General features: G+C 38.3%; 1 protein-coding gene across 1 annotated transcript in view; it reads left to right on the forward strand.

Moving 5' to 3' along the window:
* The window catches only part of UNC13C (unc-13 homolog C), a 574,360-nt gene that overhangs the window by 275,988 nt on the left and 278,705 nt on the right, over positions 1-19,667 (forward strand). Inside the window, exon 13 of the mRNA XM_059180554.1 lies at positions 16,335-16,491. Within this exon, the coding sequence (XP_059036537.1) occupies positions 16,335-16,491 (157 nt within the window). The remainder of the gene's footprint in view (positions 1-16,334; positions 16,492-19,667) is intronic.

A 19,667-nucleotide genomic window follows, 5' to 3' on the forward strand; every position in this document is an offset into this window, starting at 1 on the left:
TCATCCTTTATTCATTTTATCACTTGTATTTTTTTTCCTTATCTTTAACCTCAGTAAAGAGTAACAAGAAAATACTTGTGGCTACTTTTGTACTGAGTGACCTGCATGTGAGCCCATAATGATGAAGGGCTGTTGTCACAACTGCATCACCTCTGTTGTCACAACTGCATCACTGCACTCTAAGTGCAAAGGCAGCCATAGATATTAAATAAACAAAATTGGCATGGCCATGTACTGTTTTTAAAACTTTATTTTAAAAACAAAAACTATGGGCTGGGTTTGGCTGTGGCCTAAAGATTGCCAACTGCTGGTCTAAGAGTGAAAGCAGGGTAGATAGGCATAAGGGGAAAAAATGTCTTCTTTTTTTGGTAATAATTTGAGCAATACTCTTTGATGATAATAAAATACAGTAGTTAACCCTTGAACACCAAGGGTTTGGACTGTTGTGGGTCAACTTACAGATTGTAGATTTTTTACAGTAGTGCAAATGTATTTTTCTCTTCCTTATGATTTTCTTAATGCTTTCTCTTCTCTATCTTATTCTAAGAATACATACCGGCAAAATACATGTTTATGACTATTTATGTGACTGGTAAATAATATATATGTCACAATCAATATATTGTTAAGATTTGGGGGAGCCCAAAGTTATATGTGGATTTTTGACTGTGTAGGGGTCAGTGACTTTAACCCCTGTATTATTCAAGGATCAACTCTATCTACTTCTGGTTATGCATTTGATTTGACATTGATATTTCCATGTATTTATCTTTTACTCCTTTGACTGGGAGATAGAGACAGAGCAGAGCATGGAGAGAGACAGAAGGAGGAGAAGCAGATTTCCTGCTGAGCAGGGAACCCAGTGTGGGGCTCGATCTCAGCACCTGGAGATCATGACCTGAGGCAAAGGCAGATGCTTAACCATCTGAGACACCTAGGTGCCCCTCATAATGATATTTTTATTTATTATATGTAACTTTAAGCTTTGAGCACGGACCATTAACATTTCCCTTAACTTGATAAAACTTTAGACAGATTTGTAACTTGCCCCTAGGCTCCTGTCCTCCCTCTCACACTAGGCCCTTACAAAATCCAGAAGGCTTAAACCCAGAGGTCCCTGACTTCCCTTTTTTTTTTTTTTTTAACACCATTTACTTTAGAAAACTTATAATGGTAAATTCTTTGAATTGTAATTTTTTGAAAGCCTCCTGCCAGTTTTAACCAAGGAGTAGCTTTCTCAAGGACCCGGCAGGTATCCCTCTCAAATGCAGTCATCAAGCGGTATAGAAACGTGTCTCCCAGTCTCTGTTGGAGGGTAGGAGCCTAATTTGGATGGGTGCCTTGATCCAAGTTGTAAATACTGTCTTGGATCATGAGTATAAGAGAAAGTTTATCTTTTTGGGGGGGGATAATGCCAACTAGCAAACACAGGTGACTGTGATTCCCCCAACTCCAGGTCGTAAAACCTTCCATCCATTCCCCTTCCAATTCAAAAATGTCCCCATCGGTTATTTCAGCAGAGCTGAGTTCGGACTGAGTTCTGATTTATCTTCCCTACTGCACACCCTTGAATAAAATTTTACTGGCCTATTTCATTATGTCCGTGCAATTTTGCTTTGGCAGTACAAATTTTATATTCTCACCAGAATAAAAAATATTCCTGTTGTTTGACAGTCTAACTCCTAAAAAGTTTGGCTACCAGTATGAATATGATCTCTTCATTTACTCTTCATGGATGATCATTAGTTGTTGAAATAGTTTTTATAGAAAAATACACCTGTAACCATTTTATATCAATATGTTAATATTATAATTACTTGTGTAATCTAGTTTGAGAGATGGCAGAATGGTGTCACGGGCATGTGAGCTTTGTTCAAAGATTTACAAACTCATATCTTGAATCCATCGGCCATAAGTTTTATTACTGCCTTCTAAAAAATTCTGGGTGCATGATAGAAACTCAGTACATATTTTTAATTGAATGCATCAGAAGCAGAAACTATTTATTCTCAACTTCCCATGGCATATTTCATCATGACAGAAGTTCACAGTTGCCAGGGCTCCTGGGTGGCTCCGTCACTTAAGTGTCCTACTCTTGGTTTTGGCTCAGGTCAGGGTCTCTGGGTCTTGAGATCCAGCCCAGCATAGGACTCCACGCTCCGTGGGGAGTCTGCTTGGGATTCTCTCTCTCCCTCTCCCCCAACTCATGTATATTCTCTCTCAGTCTCTCTCTTTCAGATAAATAAATCTTTAAAAAAAAAAAGTTCTCACTTGTCAAAAGCATGCAAAATGAAACTTGAAAGATTGAGCTAGTATTGGTATCTATTTTACCTTATAAGTGTTTTAGAGCATATCATATTGATTGATAATTTATGATAACTTGGAGAAATATCAGAGTACTGACATTCTTCTGTTAGCCGTTGAAATGTAGTTTCAGGGATTTTTCCCCCCTCCCCATAGCACATACCCTCCCCAATATCCATCACTCAGTTATCCCATCTCTCCACCCCTCTCCCCCAGCAACCCTGTTTGTTTCCTGAGATTAAGAGTCTCTTATGGTTTGTCTCCTTCTCTGGTTTCCTCTTGTTTCATTTTTCCCTCCCTTCCCCTATGATCCTCTGTCTTGTTTCCCAGATTCCTCATATCAGTGAGATCATCTAGGGATATATATATTTTTTACCATATTTTCCAAGTGATACTCCTTGGAGTATCACTCCAGCTAAATTATAAATTGATTCCTAACCAATTGTTGGCCAATGAATAACAACACATTTTTTAAAAAGGAATTTATAAGTAACCAACTATATCTTCAAATTTAAATTGGTTGCCTGTTGGATCAGTAGTATTTTCCTGTTGTCATGAAACTTGGCTTTCGGGGATCCAGAAAACCAATCAACTAACAACAGCAAAACCTCGAATGAAGTATGTCAAACTTACCTCAGAAGTATTTCCCTTAATTTTAAAAACACAAAGTTGGGGAACTCAGCTTCAAGGAAGAAACAGACGTCCTGTCTACATAGGAAGGGCATTTACAAAATTAGGAAAGGACAAAACGGCTTAATTTTTGTGGGCTTTCCTAGATATGATTTGATCAGAAAAAAAAGTCAAAACTCAGTTTCTTTTGATATTTAAAGCCTACTTATGCTTAGCCAAATCCCCAAGTAACCTCATACTCTTCCTGTTTTTAGTAGAGATTGCCTGGTTCCTTTTTTTTTTTTTTTTTTTTTTGCCTGGTTCCTTTTAAGCATACTCCCATTTCTTTGAAGATGGATTTGGAGCAGAAATAAAGGGGAAGTGAGTATTAAGCCAGAGAGTCTGGTTGTACATTATTACGTTTTCCTCTTGTGTATTTCTCCTCATAAGAAGGAGGCTGAATCTATTTTGCTGATAAATAATTTGAACATTAATACTGAACTTCCCAGTCCTCTAAGGTACCTCTTGCTTACTGTAAATCTCTCTCCTTTTACCACAAAACATTTTCTATAAGGGCACAATTTATTGGCCCAATTTGTTGCATAAAAATGACTCTTTGTTTTGGGACATTCATGAGGGAGGAGAAAAAGGATTACAATTTTCCTGTTTGGACAGCTGATTGATCAAGGACCAGGAGGATTTGTTCCCACATAGTAAATCCATCTTAAAAAAAAAAAAAAAGCAATCTTCCAATATATGATAGCAAGAATGAAAGTCTGTTTCCTTTCCAAAGAAGCACACCATTATACATATTTTGCACCATGATGCTGGGCATGGTTTTCTTCATGAGAATTTTGGGAGTCCTTCATGCTTTTCATCTATCAATGCAAACATAAATGCTCTTGCAAACATTCTGACAGACTTGCGATTCACCCCTGAATACATGCAGGGATTCCATGTCAGCATCAGAGATGAAATTGTCCTCTAGAGGTGATTTCTGTCTAACAAACACATTTTAACTGAGTATTTAATGAGTCTTAAATTTATTGTAAAATGAAGCCTCGGGCATCTCACAGAATCTGAGATTTCCTTAGACTATGGACATGCAACTCTACTACCAAGTGAGAAAGAAATTTTGTCAGTGTTTTTCACCTTGATGTCCTTAAAAAATAACCTTGACTTTGGTACTGGCCCTCTTAATTGAATTTACATTTGAACTGGAACTATTGGGATATAGTTTATTTTAAAGGCACTGGTCTATTTTAGCTGCTTGAGCCATCAGCCTGCTTTCTAAAAAAGTGCTGCTTCATTGATGAGTGAATCACTCATTCCTGTAAGAAATATTTATTGAGGGCATACCATGTGCCAAGAAGTTTTTTAGGCACTAAGAATACACCAGCAAACAAGAAGTCAAGATCCAGTCTCTGGTGGAGTCCCCATTCCAGAAAATACGATTCCTTTATTTGATAGACATTCTGAGCATTTAAGTATGAGGACTGACACAGGACATGGGGATACAGCAGTAAAAGATCTCTCTTGCTTCAGTGAGCGCCTAATCTAGAGCAAAGAGGAAGAAGAAATTTAATAGCAAGACCGTGTAATAGAGGTATACATGGGTCCTGTAAGAACCTAGGCATGAAGGGACCAAATCCAGGCACAGATGTGGAGAGGTGTCAGAGAAAGCTGATGGTAAACTGGGGGTCCTAGCCTTACTGACTCTTTAGCTACCCCCACGCCGCCAAACCCTACGCATTTCATTGCCTTCCTGTCTCCCACCACTGCCCTCATACTCCCAACCTCTGTAGTTGAGTTCCAGCAATCCATAGGATGTGTGAAAAGTTATGATGCTTTTCACCAGAAGAGAAGTGGATCCTGAAGTGTTTGACCCCCTCTTTAGTGTCAAGTGTAAGGGCCTCTTTAGCCAGAGCGATTCCATTCAGTTAAACAATGACTTTGTTTATGCAGTAAAACTTAAACTGTCCCCGCACCCCCCCACACCCTCCCCCCACCCGCCCAGGGGACTTACTTAAAAACAAGTCCCAGGTAAAGCCCAAATACAAGGGCAGGTCAGGTCCGGTGGAGATAATGGCTCGAATGCAGGGATGAGTCGGGTCAGGTGGAGACATCCAATCAGTAAAGCGCTCATATGGTCTCCCTAGTTACCAAGGAGTGTGGGCCCCACCTTTTGGGCGCCAGTTCTGACCAAGGTGATACGCTAGTTCGAATAGCTACTCTAGGGTAAATTGTAATTCAATTGGCCACCCGTGTGTGACTTAGCATGACTGTGCAGCTTTCTCTGTGTGTTACAATCTCATTGGCCACCTGTGTGTGGCCAGGCCCAACCACAGGGCCTTTGCTCTATAAAAGTCTGTAAGGCAGAGAGAGGTCGCCTCTTTGCAAGAGGCGGCCTGGCCCATCAGTTTGATTCTCAATGCTTGGAGAGAAATAAAGCTTTGCTTGACTTTTGTTTTGTATCAGTCTCGCTCCTTTGATCACAGACCCATTATTGGGGGACCTTTCACAAGCATGTATGCAATCGCTGAAATGCATGCAAATTTGACTTTTAGGGAGCAAATGTGATAAATAATGTTTTAGTATATTTCTGACGTTAGAATACAGATAGTCTTTCCCTTCACCTTATATTGTTTCTCTGAAATCCCCGAAGGATCTAGAAATTACTGTTGTCTTTATAGTGCTCCCTTCCAATCATCCTGCTTGTATTTATATTAAAAAAAAAAAAAAAGAAAGAAAGAAAGAACGAAAGAAAGAAAGAAAAACAAAAAAGCAACAACTGTTCTTTAAATCTTTTGAATTAAAGGCATTTGGACCCCTTGAAAACCACAAAAGGATGTGACTAGGGACAATTGTCCCTGAAAAGGCATGAGTTAGATGATTATCCTTCCCTGTCCCCAGCCCCATTGTGATACCTACAAAACAATAACAAGTGACCTGAATCTGGATGTATAATTTGAAATACACATGACTTCTCAACATTTTGCCAATAATATTTGAGAATTAATGCTTGATTATGTTATAGCAATTGCGTTAGCTAAAAACATGCCAGTAACTATCTTCCCACTGCCAGTTTAAGCATCATCATTTTGAATTTGTTACTCTAACTTTTGGCATGAAGCTGAAATTCCATTTGTTAAATTGGTTTGACACTAACGCCATTTTCTTCAAAAAGGCAAAGTCAGGGGATTCAAACATTATTGATCCATTGTTTTCAGTTGTACCCTTGTTGGGAAATGTTAGCATTTTCCAAGATCACAATAGTACTTGAGGGCTTCTTTTGTTTGAAGGTGTTCTTTTGGAAGGGGTGGTTTGCTGTAAGGTACTCTTTAGTCCTTTTAAATTGCTAATTGTACTTTAAATCCCGTTTTCCCTCTGGGTCCTACAACAATGTAAGTAGCAGTGAAACTATTGAAACTACAGCCTTTAAAAGGAATTGATTTGCAAGGAGATGCTTAGAAGCAAGAAACTTCACATTGGCAATAACCACACATAAAGAAGAGACACACATAAAGTCAGAAGAATGTGCTTTGCAAATTGAAGACTATGTAGAAGTCTGTTAGCTGGTGACTACCAAGGAGCGAAGGATGCCTGCCAATGGCTCCCTTGTCCCCTGCTTTCTGGCTATCCTTATTAACCAGGGGCTCGGATAGAATCAGATGTTGATGGTGGGAGGAAGTAATGTTTATGGCTGGACACAACCAATTATCTGTGTTCAGAGATGCATAGCATGCTAAAGCTTGGAAGGATTAGATCTTTTCACTTCAAAGATGGAGAAACTGAATCTAAGAGTGAAAGAGTTACTTTTCTAAGAGCTAGGATTAGAGGGAATCATGCCTATGCCATAGTACCTAGAGCACTAAATTAACCACCCAGAATCCCTCTTTCTGCCCCACACACCAAAAAAGCAAATTGCTGACTGTTTTTTCAAGGTTTTCAAGAAGTGTTGGGGTGCCTGGGTGGCTCAGTGGGTTAAAGCCTCTGTATTCAGCTCAGGTCATGATCCCAGGGGCCTGGGATTGAGCCCTGCATTGGGCTCTCTGCTCAACAGGGAACCTGCTTCCTCCTTTCTCTCTGCCTGTCTCTCTGCCTGCTTGTGATCTCTTTCTGTCAAATAAATAAATAAAATCTTAAAAAAAAAAAAAAAAAAAAAGAAGTGTCTTCACTAACCCTGATTAATACTTAGCCTTCTTCAAAATTTAAGTCTCTTTTTCTCTTTTTTTTTCTTTCCATCATCTGAGAAATGTGTACTTTGATGCATACTATTTTCTTGATTATATTGACTGCCTCATCATTTACCATTTATGTTAAAAGGGAATGTGAAATGGCAAGTTCAATGTAGACTACTACTTGGTACCAAGATATACCAGCTGTGATTTACTATTATCCTCATCACAGTTTCTAGAAAAGGACAGGCTTGCCTAGATGGCTCAGTCGGTTAAGGGCCAGACTCTTGATTTCAGTTCAGGTCATGATGTCAGGGTTGTGAGATTGAGCCCCTCATCTGGCTCTGTGCCAGGTGTGGAGCTTGCTTAAGATTCTCTCTCTCCCTGTCTCTCCCCACTCTCAAAAAAAAAAAAAAAAAAAAAAAAAGAGAGAGAGAGAGAGAGAAATAAAAAAAGACAGGTATTTTTTACTAGCCAGGGAAAAGGTTATATTCATAAGAGTGACTTGGAAATTCTGAATTTTAATGTTTTATTTGAAAAGTTACTATCAAATGCTTAAACTGTTTTTTTTTTTTTTTTTCAAATGCTTTAACTTTTAATATTAGTATTTCAACTCCCAGTTAACTCTGGAGTCACTAGTTTTAGGAAGAACATTTTAATGTAAGTGCTAAAGAGTGACAACTTTATCTTTAATTTTTAGATATATTGAGACATGTTCAATTTAATTCCAACCAAATTAAGGAGGACCATATTTATGACTTTAATCTATTTACCTTCTTCCTTTTACCAGACAATGAAAATTTTATTGCTTATAATTTTAATTAGCTCACAAGAAAAACACCATTGTGAGGCTAATTTGATGTTTACACTGATGTAAAGTTCTAATGGAATGAAAAGTAGCATTAAATGAAATAGTGAGTTTTTCTCATTGTTCTCCTTTGACTTTCACATCGCTATTCTCGTTCCTGTATTTTGCTTTAGGAAGTTATGAGTGAAAAATAATTCCATTAATATCTTCAAAATTAAGTCTCAATATATTTTACTTAGTGAAATCAGAGTGGTATCTATTTTATAGTAATTTTATAGTAATTTTTTTGCATCTACACAATAACCAGAAACTGGTAAGGTCTATGATAAACTTTGAAAGAAAAAACATTTTACGTGTGCTATGTTATTGACTTCTTCTGTAAAAATCTTGTTTAATAGTATTTTAAAGAATAATATGGATTATATACTTTTTTTTACACTTTTATATGTTAAAATAATATGTAAAGATGTTTATCTTTCTTATATGGCAACTTACAGGTTCCTTTGAATCCGTATTTTTTTGACCACCTAGGTATGGTCAGCATTCACCTAAAGACCTTAAACTGGAAGCCAAGTCTCTAAAAATATTCCACCATTACCCATGACTTTATTTAAATGCAGCTCTCATTTAGACTGGGAAAAGATACTTACCTGTTCTTTTTGGTGGATTCTCCATCTGTAAAAACTGGATTTTCTCCCCACCCCCGGATAAATCTAAACAAGCTGTGAACTCTTTCTTACTGGAAGTAAAACATTAAAGATTATGTATAATCCCCAGGATATACCATTCCCAGTGTTCTTCTGGGCCTTTTTTCTAACAAGCTTCAAATCCTATTGCCTAGCTCCTATTACACAAGCTGTACTGCAATCTTGGGATTTGTATATTCTTTAACGGATATAGAGTGAGTAGGTGTGAGAAACAAGAGATAGTTCTTTACAGACTTGAGAAGCCATTAGCATGGAATAGGGAGTGATTGCCAGGCTGCTGGCCAGCAGTCTCAGCCCCAGTCTTAGATACGGGGTTGACAGTGTATGATTGCTAGAAATATCCTCCCATTTCCTCTCTAGTCAGGTTAATATTTTAGGAGTTTAGACATACCAGTCAGCCACTGAACATCTCTCAACCTAGCCAGCTGCCGTAAACTTAGGCAAAGTCTACTTAGGAAAGGTATCTTTTCCTAATCTAAAGATACCAGGCAATCTTTGATTGGTACCCTAATGTCTAGTGCTTTTATGACTTGGCATTCTTTTTTTGTTTTCCTTTGTTTTTCATGGGAAGTTTCAAGGGGTGAATCACATATAGCTAGCTACTTCCAATCATACCCCAGAAATTATCTCCGTTAAATTAAAATCAGAAAGCAAAGTATTTCTGTCTATCCTCTAAGATGAATATATGCCTAATGCTCTGGAAAATTTAAAATATATAGCAGTTATAAGCAGAATGCTATTAACCTTCAAAGTTATTGTCATCATTACTAATAACTGTTATGTACTTCAACAAATATTTATAAAGCAATTATCTGTTTTGATAAACTGTTGTACTCAAGGTAACAAACCACATGTCCTCTACACTCTAATTCTACAAAAATACATTTGGCTCACATTGTTTTTGTTTTCATTAATAAACATCGGTCATCTCCCTTGTACAAGAAAACACTATGCTAGAGGCAGGCTGAATAAGATGAGATAACAAAGCATGTACTAGACACATGCTGAAAGGACCAGATACATGTGCAAGTAATATACAACATTGAAGAGATGAGGAGGAGGATAAATTAAGAGAAAGATACCTAGTAGCTAAGAGAGATGGTTTTAAACTTATATTGCCTGAGCTCCAATCCTGAATCACGTTACTTGTTCTGTGACCTTAGGAAGGAAAAAAAAAATTAGAGGGGCGCCTGGGCGGACAAGTTGGTTAAACATCTGACACTTGGTTTCAACTCATGCCGTGATCTTGGGTTCATGAGACTGAGCCCCACATGGGGCTCTGCACTCAAAGGGGAGCCTGCTTGGGATTCTCCCTCTCTTTCTGCCACTGTCCCTGTCCCCCATGCACACTCTCTCTCAATCAAAGAAATGAATCTTCAAAAAAGAAGAAAATTAGAAAAGGAAAATAAATATTTAATTACCCCAAAGACAGGGAGAGAGTCAGACTTCATAAACACTGGCAAAACAGAGCAAAAACATAGCCTACCCAAAGTTATGTATTTTGCATGGAATTCCTGTGCTATTCTTGGTGGGGCACCAAGCTGGGGTCCATATTTTCAGAGGTCATTATAAATTTTCAGATATAACGAGTAAAAGCAAGTTCAAAATTGTTTTGTTAGAAACTTTAGGTTTCAGAGAAATATTCACGGTTTTATATCTTGGAGGTCAGAAACCATGTGATTCTGTGAGTTCTAGATTACCTCAAGATTATTTTGTTCCAAAATGATCATTTTGGACAGAAGTATCATTTTTACTCTATATCTTCCTAAATTCTTCTTATTCTGCTTCCAGTACCTTCTCATTTCAATCTATCTTTACAACACTCTGGAGTCATCTTTCCAAATTTGTCTGATAATGTCAGTTGCCTCTGCAAAAATCTCCACCAACTCCAAATAATCCACATGAGATGTGAAAAACCCTTAGCAGGAAACCAGCAGAATGTGGCCTTGACCTTGGTCACCCCCAGCACTTACCCACTTTTCATCCTATTTACTCTTACTGCAAACTCCTGTCATTCCACTAGCATTGATCTTGTTAAATCACAATAAAGTATATTTGTCAAGTCCAATAGTCTATTTTCTGTCCTTAAAAGACTTTCTCACTGTACCTAACAGCATCATTTATTCTTTACCTGAGAATCTCCCATTATCATGGTTTCCCTGGTCCCATCTGTTCCCGCCCCCCCCCCCCCGGCTTTGGCCCCAATCATGGAATCCTCCCCCCCCTTTTATTTCCTTTCAATAGTCTCTTATATATTGGTGTTTTCCAGGCTCTAAATCCTGGTATTTCTCTCATCATGCTACATAATCTTCCAGGATGATCTTATTGTTTCTCATGGTTTTGACTGATGCTGACATTTTGGTGACCCCCTCCACCCCGATCCAAGTGTCCAGTTCAGGTGTCCAGTAACCTGGTAGACATTCCTATGTGAAAGCCCTTTAAGTTCCTTAAGCTTAAACTCAACTGAACATCTAATCCCCACCTTACAATTTCTTTCTCCTTTTTAATTCCTAGTTCACTTGGCAGAGGTACCAGTAACCCAAACTGAAACCTTGGAACCAAACCATCTCTCTCTCTCTCTCTCTCTTTTTTTAAAAGATTTTATTTATTCACTTGAGAGAGAGAGAAAGAAAGAGAGAGAGAGCACACATAAGCAGGGGAAGAGAGAGAAGCAGACTCTCTGCTGAGCTGGGAGTCCAGCATGGGGCTCTATCTCAGGCCTGGAAATCATGACCTGAGCCAAAAGCAGATGATTAACTATCTGAGCCACCCAGAAGCCCCAAGCAGCTTAACCATTTCTCTTCCCTACTTCTCTACTTCTCAGTCCCCATCAGTCACCAAGTCCTGACAGTTTTTCTTCCCTCAGTGTTTTCACATTCATTCCTCCTTCATATTTCATAGCTATTACCAGAGTTCAGATACCCTCCGTCTCTTTCCTATATATCCTCTTGACTGGACTCTTCAGTATCACCTTCTTTATTTTTTATTTTTTTTAAATACTTTATTTGTTAAGAGAGAGAGTAGGAGAGAGAGAGCAAGAGCAAGGGGGAGGGTCCTAGGGAGAGGGAGAAACAGACTCCCCACTGAGCAAGGAACTCGATGTAGGACTCCATCCCAGGACCTTGGGATCATGACCTGAGCCGAAGGCAGTTGCCTAACTGACTGAGCCACCCAGGTGCCCCTGTCTCACCTTCTTTAAACCCATTCTCCTAAAGTCTCCTTCCTACCATTACTCTGTTTAAATTCAACTCTCATGATGGTACTTTCTATCCATGTAAAAAGCTAGAGTTCCTTGGAGATACTGTTTTTACTTAAACTCACTCTAAGACTCTGAATTTTGTGTGAAAAAGTCCTTTGGTCTAGAAAATAGGTCCAACTTCCCTAACTTATTTCACGAGACTCTCCTACATACCCCCAACATTATCTCTGGTAAGACCAAGGGTAGGGTATTCTCTGGGAAATTTGGGCTCTACCAACCTAAAATTGCTAGGGTTCATTGCACACAATATCTTCTCTCCATTGTGCCTTGGTTTTTACTCCTGTATTCCTCTGAAATACATCTTTTACGTACCAGTGACAGCAAGCACTATGCTGGGTTTGGCTGTCTCTGAGTCATGCATTAACTCTTAGCCCAGTCTCAGTTTGAGACCCACCAGGGCACAATATGCACACTCCAGTTTACTCTTCTAGCACTCTGTTTGGCTTTTCTTTTTCATAACATTTGCATAATTGTTTTACATTTCCTGTGTGACTAATTCTCCCATTTGTCTGTAAGTGGATTCCTTAATATATATCCAATGTCTAACACAGTATCTCACACTTAGAATAAATATTTATTAGACCAAAGTGACTGCACCAGCTTGCATTCCCACTAACAGTATAAGGGGGATCCCCTTTCTCCACATTCTCTATAACACTTGTTTACTGTCTTGTTGATTTTGGCCATTCTCACTGGTCTAAGGTGGTATCTCAATGTGGTTTTGATTTGAATCTCCCTGATGGCTAATGATGATGAACATTTTTTCATGTGTCTGTTAGCCATTTGTATGTCTTCTTTGGAGAAGTGTCTGTTCATGTCTTCTCCCCATTTTTTGACGTAATTTTCTTTTTTTTGAGTGTTGAGTTTGAGGAGTTCTTTATAGATCTTGGATATCAGCCCTTTGTCTGTAGTGTCATTTGCGAATATCTTCTCCCATTCCGTAGGTTGCCTCTTTGTTTTCTTGACTGTTTCCTCTGCTGTTCAGAAGCTTATGATCTTGATGAACTCCCAAAAGTTCATTTTTGCTTTTGTTTCCTTTGCCTTTGGAGACATGTCTTGAAAGAAGTTGCTGTGGCTGATGTCGAAGAGATTACTGCCTATGTTCTCCTCTAGGATTTTGATAGATTCCTGCCTCGCATTGAGGTCTTTCATCCATTTGAGTTTATTTTTGTGTATGGTGTGAGAGAATGGTCTAGTTTCATTCTTCTATACATAGCTATCCAATTTTCCCAGATGCAGCCATCAGAAAGGATGAATACCCAACTTTTGTATCAACGTGGAAGGGACTGGAAGAGATTATGCTGAGTGAAATAAATCAAGCAGAGAAAGTCGATTATCATATGGTTTCACTTATTTGTGGAGCATAAGGAATAACATGGAGGGCATTGGGAAAAGGAAAGAAAAAGTGAATTTGGGGAAATGGGAGGGGGAGATGAAACATGAGAGACTGTGGACTCTGAGAAACAAACTGAGGGTTTTGGCAGGGAGGGAGATGGGAGGTTGGGTGAGCCTGGTGGTGGGTATTAAGGAGGGCACGTATTGCATGGAGCACTGGGTGTGGTGCGTAAGCAATTAATCTTGGAACACTGAAAAAAATAAAATTAAATTAAAATATTAAAAATATATATTTATTAGACCAAATTCTAGGGACACTAAACTCTTTACTCTTCTGTAAAGCCATTACATGAATTTTAATCCTCAAGACCTTGACTCAGACATTTCCCTCTGATGTCTCCACTGCTTACCACCAGTGGGCTCCAATCAGCCGTTGAACCTGCGTCCTCCATCTCTGGGCCTCCAGACTTCCTCTATCCAATGGATACTTCTGTAATAGCATGAAAACTTTTACATAATTCTGTAATAGCACTTTCTCTTGCATGGGAAAACTAGTCTTTCATGTGTGTCCTCTTGATTAGGGTATACATATTTTACTCCAGGAGCATGTTTTAAACAACTTTAGATTCCTGTCATGAAAAATAGTTCCAGAAAGATAGTAAATGTGTAGCTATTGAAGGGAGAGGACTCTGGCCAGATGCCTTTGATTAAAAAAATGAACAAACAAAAAAATGAAAAGTTAAAGAATAGAAAAATACTAAGGTCAATTCTAATTCTATTTCTAATCAGTTCTAATAGGAGAAAGTATTATAATCCTACCATTTAGCTATAAATTGAATTATTTTTTTGAAGAAATCTTTAAAGTATGAAAACCAGTGTATTTTTTACTGCTTTTCTGATTTTATATGTATTAACATAATGATAAGTACATAGCAAAGATTGTGTTACACTAGGTAAGTCAAAATTACATCTCTCAAAGCCCCCAAAGCCACAATTTTGTAGGGCATTTTCATCATTTAAACGTTAAAACATTCATCATTAAAACACTAAGCTTACCAACTCAAAGTATAAAAGAGACAAAGCTTGCTTGTTTATATCCCTGGTCTCCCCATATTATGCTCATTTTCCCTCTCAGATGCCTTATAAGCAATGAACGTTGTTCAATAATTGTGTCATCTTCCTTATAAGATTTTCAATTTCACCTATAGAATTCAGGCTAGAAGCGCCTTCAGAATATTTATTATGTTTGTCCATTATTTCTGCTTAAAGTCCCTGCTACACTGTTATTGATTGCATGGGCACCAAAAATCAGAAGGTGGCAGCTACCAGATTTAAATACTTTGTAACACTTGGCTGCATCAAGGAGACATGGATACCTTTTTTTATAAACCAAAAGCAAGATTGTTCATCCTGGTGACCTCCAGTATCCCTTTAAATATATCAAGGATGTTCAGGATAATAAACTTCTTGTGTTTGAGTTTCTTACCAATTTATTTTGACAACCGATGTTTCTATAACTCTTGTTCCCCCTAGGGATGCTTATTTTCCTTGTGCCATCCCCCATACCATTACATTTAGATCTTGCATATTCCATGACTCTTAACCTCTAACTTGGGTTTAACAAATTTTATTACTGTGAATTGCTCAAAAAAAAAGATACATAGTGTTAAGAGATTTTGCTTTCTATTTTTTAATATCTTTATATTACTTGTGATATTCTTAACAGATATAATTAATTTAGTATATAGTAAAGTCAAAGTAGGTATCATTTACCTAAAGGAAGCAATCAGTGATAATGTATTTCTAGGGTTAAATAGCAAAACATCATGCAACTCCCACGTCAGGCTTTGTTATTCATAATGCTCAAAGATCCGTGTTTAAACTTTAACCTATTTTTATCAGCTAGTATTGCAACAAGCTGCATGAGTGACATAGCTAAAACCTAAGAGAAGCCACCATTTCCAGGACCATCATCCATTTTTTCTGAGGTGTTATTCAGGGCATTTACTTATGTTTGTTCATTCTGTGATTGAGTTCAGTAATACGGAATTCAGAGATGCCTAAGTGAAGGAAAAATTACTGACATAGGAGAACAAAATAGCATCAGATCGCATAGTGAAAATTTCTTTCCTCCGTATTTTATCTTCTCACTTTTATCATAAGCTGTGCTTTCAATTTTCAACTCTTTTGTTATAGTTCAAATGAAACAGGTTTTCTTGAGAGAAGTAACAGAACTGAGCACTGGATGCTTCTGATGTCTGTGAATGATACTATTATTCAGGGTTTAAAAGAAATGGTCTTTAAGCATTGAGCTGGCATAATTCAATCTGTCTTCACTATTCATCCGTTTGCCTTATTAAATCCTGGTTGCAGCAAAATGCCAGGAAAGCCGAACTGCTTCTGGAAGGTATTCTGATGACAAAATTCCAGAAACTGTACTCAAGTCAGATTTTTAAGTTCACTTGTTCAGTAGACTTGCAAAGAAAGGAGAGCCTTGGGGTGCCTGGGTGGCTCAGTGGGTTAAAGCCTCTGCTTTCAGCTCAGGTCATGATCCCAGGGTCCTGAGATTGAGCCCCACATCAGGCTCTCTGTTCAACGGGGAGACTGCTTCCCCCTATCTCTCTGCCTGCGTCTCTGCCTACTTGTGATCTCTGTCTGTCATATAAATAATTAAAATCTTAAAAAAAAAAAGAAAAGAGAGAGAGCCTTTTGGTTCATCAAGGTGATAGGAATACAAGAATGAAAGGGCATTCTGGTTGAAATAGAGCATGTCGGGACCTGAAGTAAGTGACGGCATAGTTGCTGGAGAACGGGAGACTCCCGTGGAATTGCTTTCGGTTGGTGCTGGATTCCATCGGAAATTGCACTTTGGATGTGTACACACAACATTCCCACAGTTGAATTATGCAGTCATCCCTGGGACAAATCACATTCTAATTAAGCCTCCTCCCCTTTATGAATAAGACATTTTTAAAAGCTGAAATTGCTTTCTCTTTCAGGTAGTGGAGATGGTGGGAGTTTCTGCTCTTCTTCGTAGATGTAGTTAAGGAAGTAATCACTGGCATTAGAGGGTGCGCTGTTACATGAATTAATTGGTTTGTGTTTTAAGAGTGCTTAATGTTTCTGTCTTGTAGGCACTTCTCATGTCTGTCTTCTAAATACATGTGCCCTGGCGTCCCTGCTGTCATGAGTACCTTGTTGGCAAATATAAACGCTTTCTACGCTCACACGACAGTTTCAACGAACGTGCAAGTTTCCGCCTCAGATCGATTTGCTGCTACCAACTTTGGTGTAAGTATTTTTGGATTTTCAGATTCCTACTCGCTTATGGGAGTTACATTTCCAACAGACGTTGGATTCCAGATATTCTTGGACTCTCACGGCAGGAGGCACTTCTTAGGGAATGTCTTACAGTATAATGGGCGAAGGCTAAAAGTTCATGGGAAACATACCCTGTAAAAGAACTTGGGTCTTCAGTAGGCATCTTCATGGAATGAAGTGACCCTATCTGGAATGATCTTTTCCCCAATGAGGACACATCATTTTTCTAAAAGAGTACTGGGACTTTATAGGACTTTCTCCATATATGCAAAGTTAGGATTCACCCTTTCAGATGCTCCCTGGTAAAAGTGAGTTTGGTTGACTTCTCTCAAGATTGTTAGCCTCCATTTTTACCTCTGATTGGTTTTTACTATTATTGGTAGATATTGGCACATCGAAGTAAAATGTAGTAGGTGTTTAAAGGGTCTTAAGAACTCTCTATACCCAATGAAGACTATCGACCTGAAGTAGTCACATGCATCAAAGATGCATTGAAAAGTAGGAATGCAGGTATCTCAAGGAAACTCAAGTATTTAGTGGTTGTAACTGTCACTGGAACTCATTCTCTATAAACCTCATTAAACTGAAATTGGTAAGACTGGAAACAGGATATAATTTATAGTAAGGGCAGGAGCATGGTACAGATCTAAACTAAGACAAACTTAGTGAAGTTGGAGGAGAAAAGGCAAATTACAGAGCTACTCGTGGCATAGAGTCAACAGGACGTGGTGTCTTTGGGGATGAAGACAGGGAAGGAAAGGAAAGCTGTCTGGAGAGAACGCTATCTTCACTTACATAATTTGACTAGGCACGTACGTGTTCAGCACTAGCTCGGTTCAATAACCATATGAAACAAGTATTTTTACTTTCGTGTGTGTGTATACATGAAACTGAGATCCATTGTAGAAAAATGATTTTCATGACAACATAGTTACTTTTTACACTGTACTTCAGAATTGGTTCACTGAATAGATTTTTGTTATTATGTTGGTAGAAACTAAATTTTGAGGTATGTGTCATAGAGTAGAAACAAATGAGTCTCGGCAAATAAAAGTGTGTGAAGTCAGTAGGGGGAAAATGTGCTGCTGTGTGTACAGTTTTTCTGTCCTTTTTATCTGAAAGAAAATACGTATGAGGCATGTGAGATGAGTTGGAATGAATCAAAGGAAAAAGTAATTGTTATTTAATGACAAATCAAATTAAGTACTAGTAGATGAAAATACTATCTGGGTTAGGAGTCATGGGATTTGAGTTTGTGTTCAAATTTAGCAAGCCAAGCCAGTCGTTCTAGCCTGAATTTCTCAATCTGCTCAATGAAAATAACAACTACATTTCTTTTTTTTTCTAAAGATTTATTTATTTATTTGACAGAGATCACAAGCAGGCAGAGAGGCAAGCAGAGAGAAAGAAAGGGAAGCAGGCTCCCTGCTGAGCAGAGAGCCCAATGTGGGGCTCGATCCCAGGACCCTGAGATCATGACCTGGGCCGAAGGCAGAGGTTTTAACCCACTGAGCCACCCAGGTGCCCCATAACAACTACATTTCTAATGTGTTTCTCAAATTGAAGATGAAAGCAAATGAGGTACAATATGATAATCCAGTTTGTAAAAGTTGAAAATGCTCTATAGATATCAGGTGTGAGGATTTCATCTCTCCTGCTCTACCTACAGTATAAACAGCATACCATCAGTTACTTCTGTTAGAAGTAAGTCTTGTAAGAGCTAGGACCAAAGAACCTTCCCTGACCAACTCAACAAAATACTATTATAACCGCTAACAGATCATCAGAATAGTTTTGCTATAAAAACCTCATCTTGATAATAAGATCGTCTTGAGATTTTACTTGTAACATCAAGCACACAGTGTTATGAAATTGTTTTGCTTTTAATATTCTGCCTGGGTGCCTTGTAGAGAATAAGCCAGTGTTGTGGAACACTGAGCCTTTGTAGTTCTGAAAAAGAAGACATGTCTATATGATTAATATCTGTCATAAAAGCTACCTGGAGGAAAATGAGATAGAACTTCCTGCTGACCCAAAGAAGAAAAACCAAATTGATTTCACTACTTTTCAGTGACAACATGATTATAAAAAACTGTATTTTACAAATCAAATAACTTATTGTAGAAGAGGGCCAAAAAACTTTTTTCCTCAAGCTACAGTTTGATAAATTGATGATTTGGTATATAAATGTGAGTGTATTTTTCTCTGCCTACTGAAAATAATGCTACTTGCTCAGTCAGAGATATCTAAGTATAACGTTTCCCACATTGGCCAATTTATGGCCAAAGGTTCTTTTTTACCTGAATTCTGAATCTGATCTGTTTCTTCTGATTCAAGAACACCATTATAATGGTCCTTTTTCATCCTTCTCAAAGGTATAACCCAGACATTTTGAGTATCTAAATAATAAGCCAGTAGAAAAAGCTTTTCTTACATTTTTTTCTTACCTTTTTTTTTTTTTTAAGATTTTATTTATTTATTTGACAGAGACCACAAGTAGGCAGAAAGGAAGGGAAGCAGGCTCCCTGCTGAACAGAGAGCCCTATGTGGGGCTCGATCCTAGGACCCTGAGATCATGACTTGAGCCAAAGGCAGAGACTTTAACCCACTGAGCCACCCAGGCACCTAGATGACCCCTTCTAACCTGAGACCCACTGAGCCACCTAGGCACGCTAGATGACCCCTTCTAACCTGAGACCCACTGAGCCACCTAGGCACCCTAGATGACCCCTTCTAACCTGAGACGCCTACTCTTCTTTGCCCTCTGTCGGTAAGGGTTAGTAGCTTATCTCATAGGCAAGGACCAAATCCCGTCAGTCTGATTTACGCATACATACACACTCTGATAAAAGTAGAAATACAGTAGGACTGAAAGATGAAAAACTGCTCTCCTAGCATAATTAATATTCATTGGTGCCTATATATAATGTAAATATTTCTTTGTTTAAAATGAGATGGGCAGAGACTCTTTTGTTAACGAACTGGAATGAAAAGGGAAAGATTGGTCAAGGGAAGATTTTGTCATGAAAAAGATTTTATTTTTACTGGCTGGGTTGGGTAAGGATTATTTTTTTAATTTAATAAGGTAAATTGAAACATGTTTATAGGTTATCAGGAAAGGAACAAGTTATGACAATGAAGTTGCA

The sequence above is a fragment of the Mustela lutreola genome, chromosome 7, assembly GCF_030435805.1.
Source record: "Mustela lutreola isolate mMusLut2 chromosome 7, mMusLut2.pri, whole genome shotgun sequence".
Lineage (NCBI taxonomy): Eukaryota > Metazoa > Chordata > Mammalia > Carnivora > Mustelidae > Mustela > Mustela lutreola.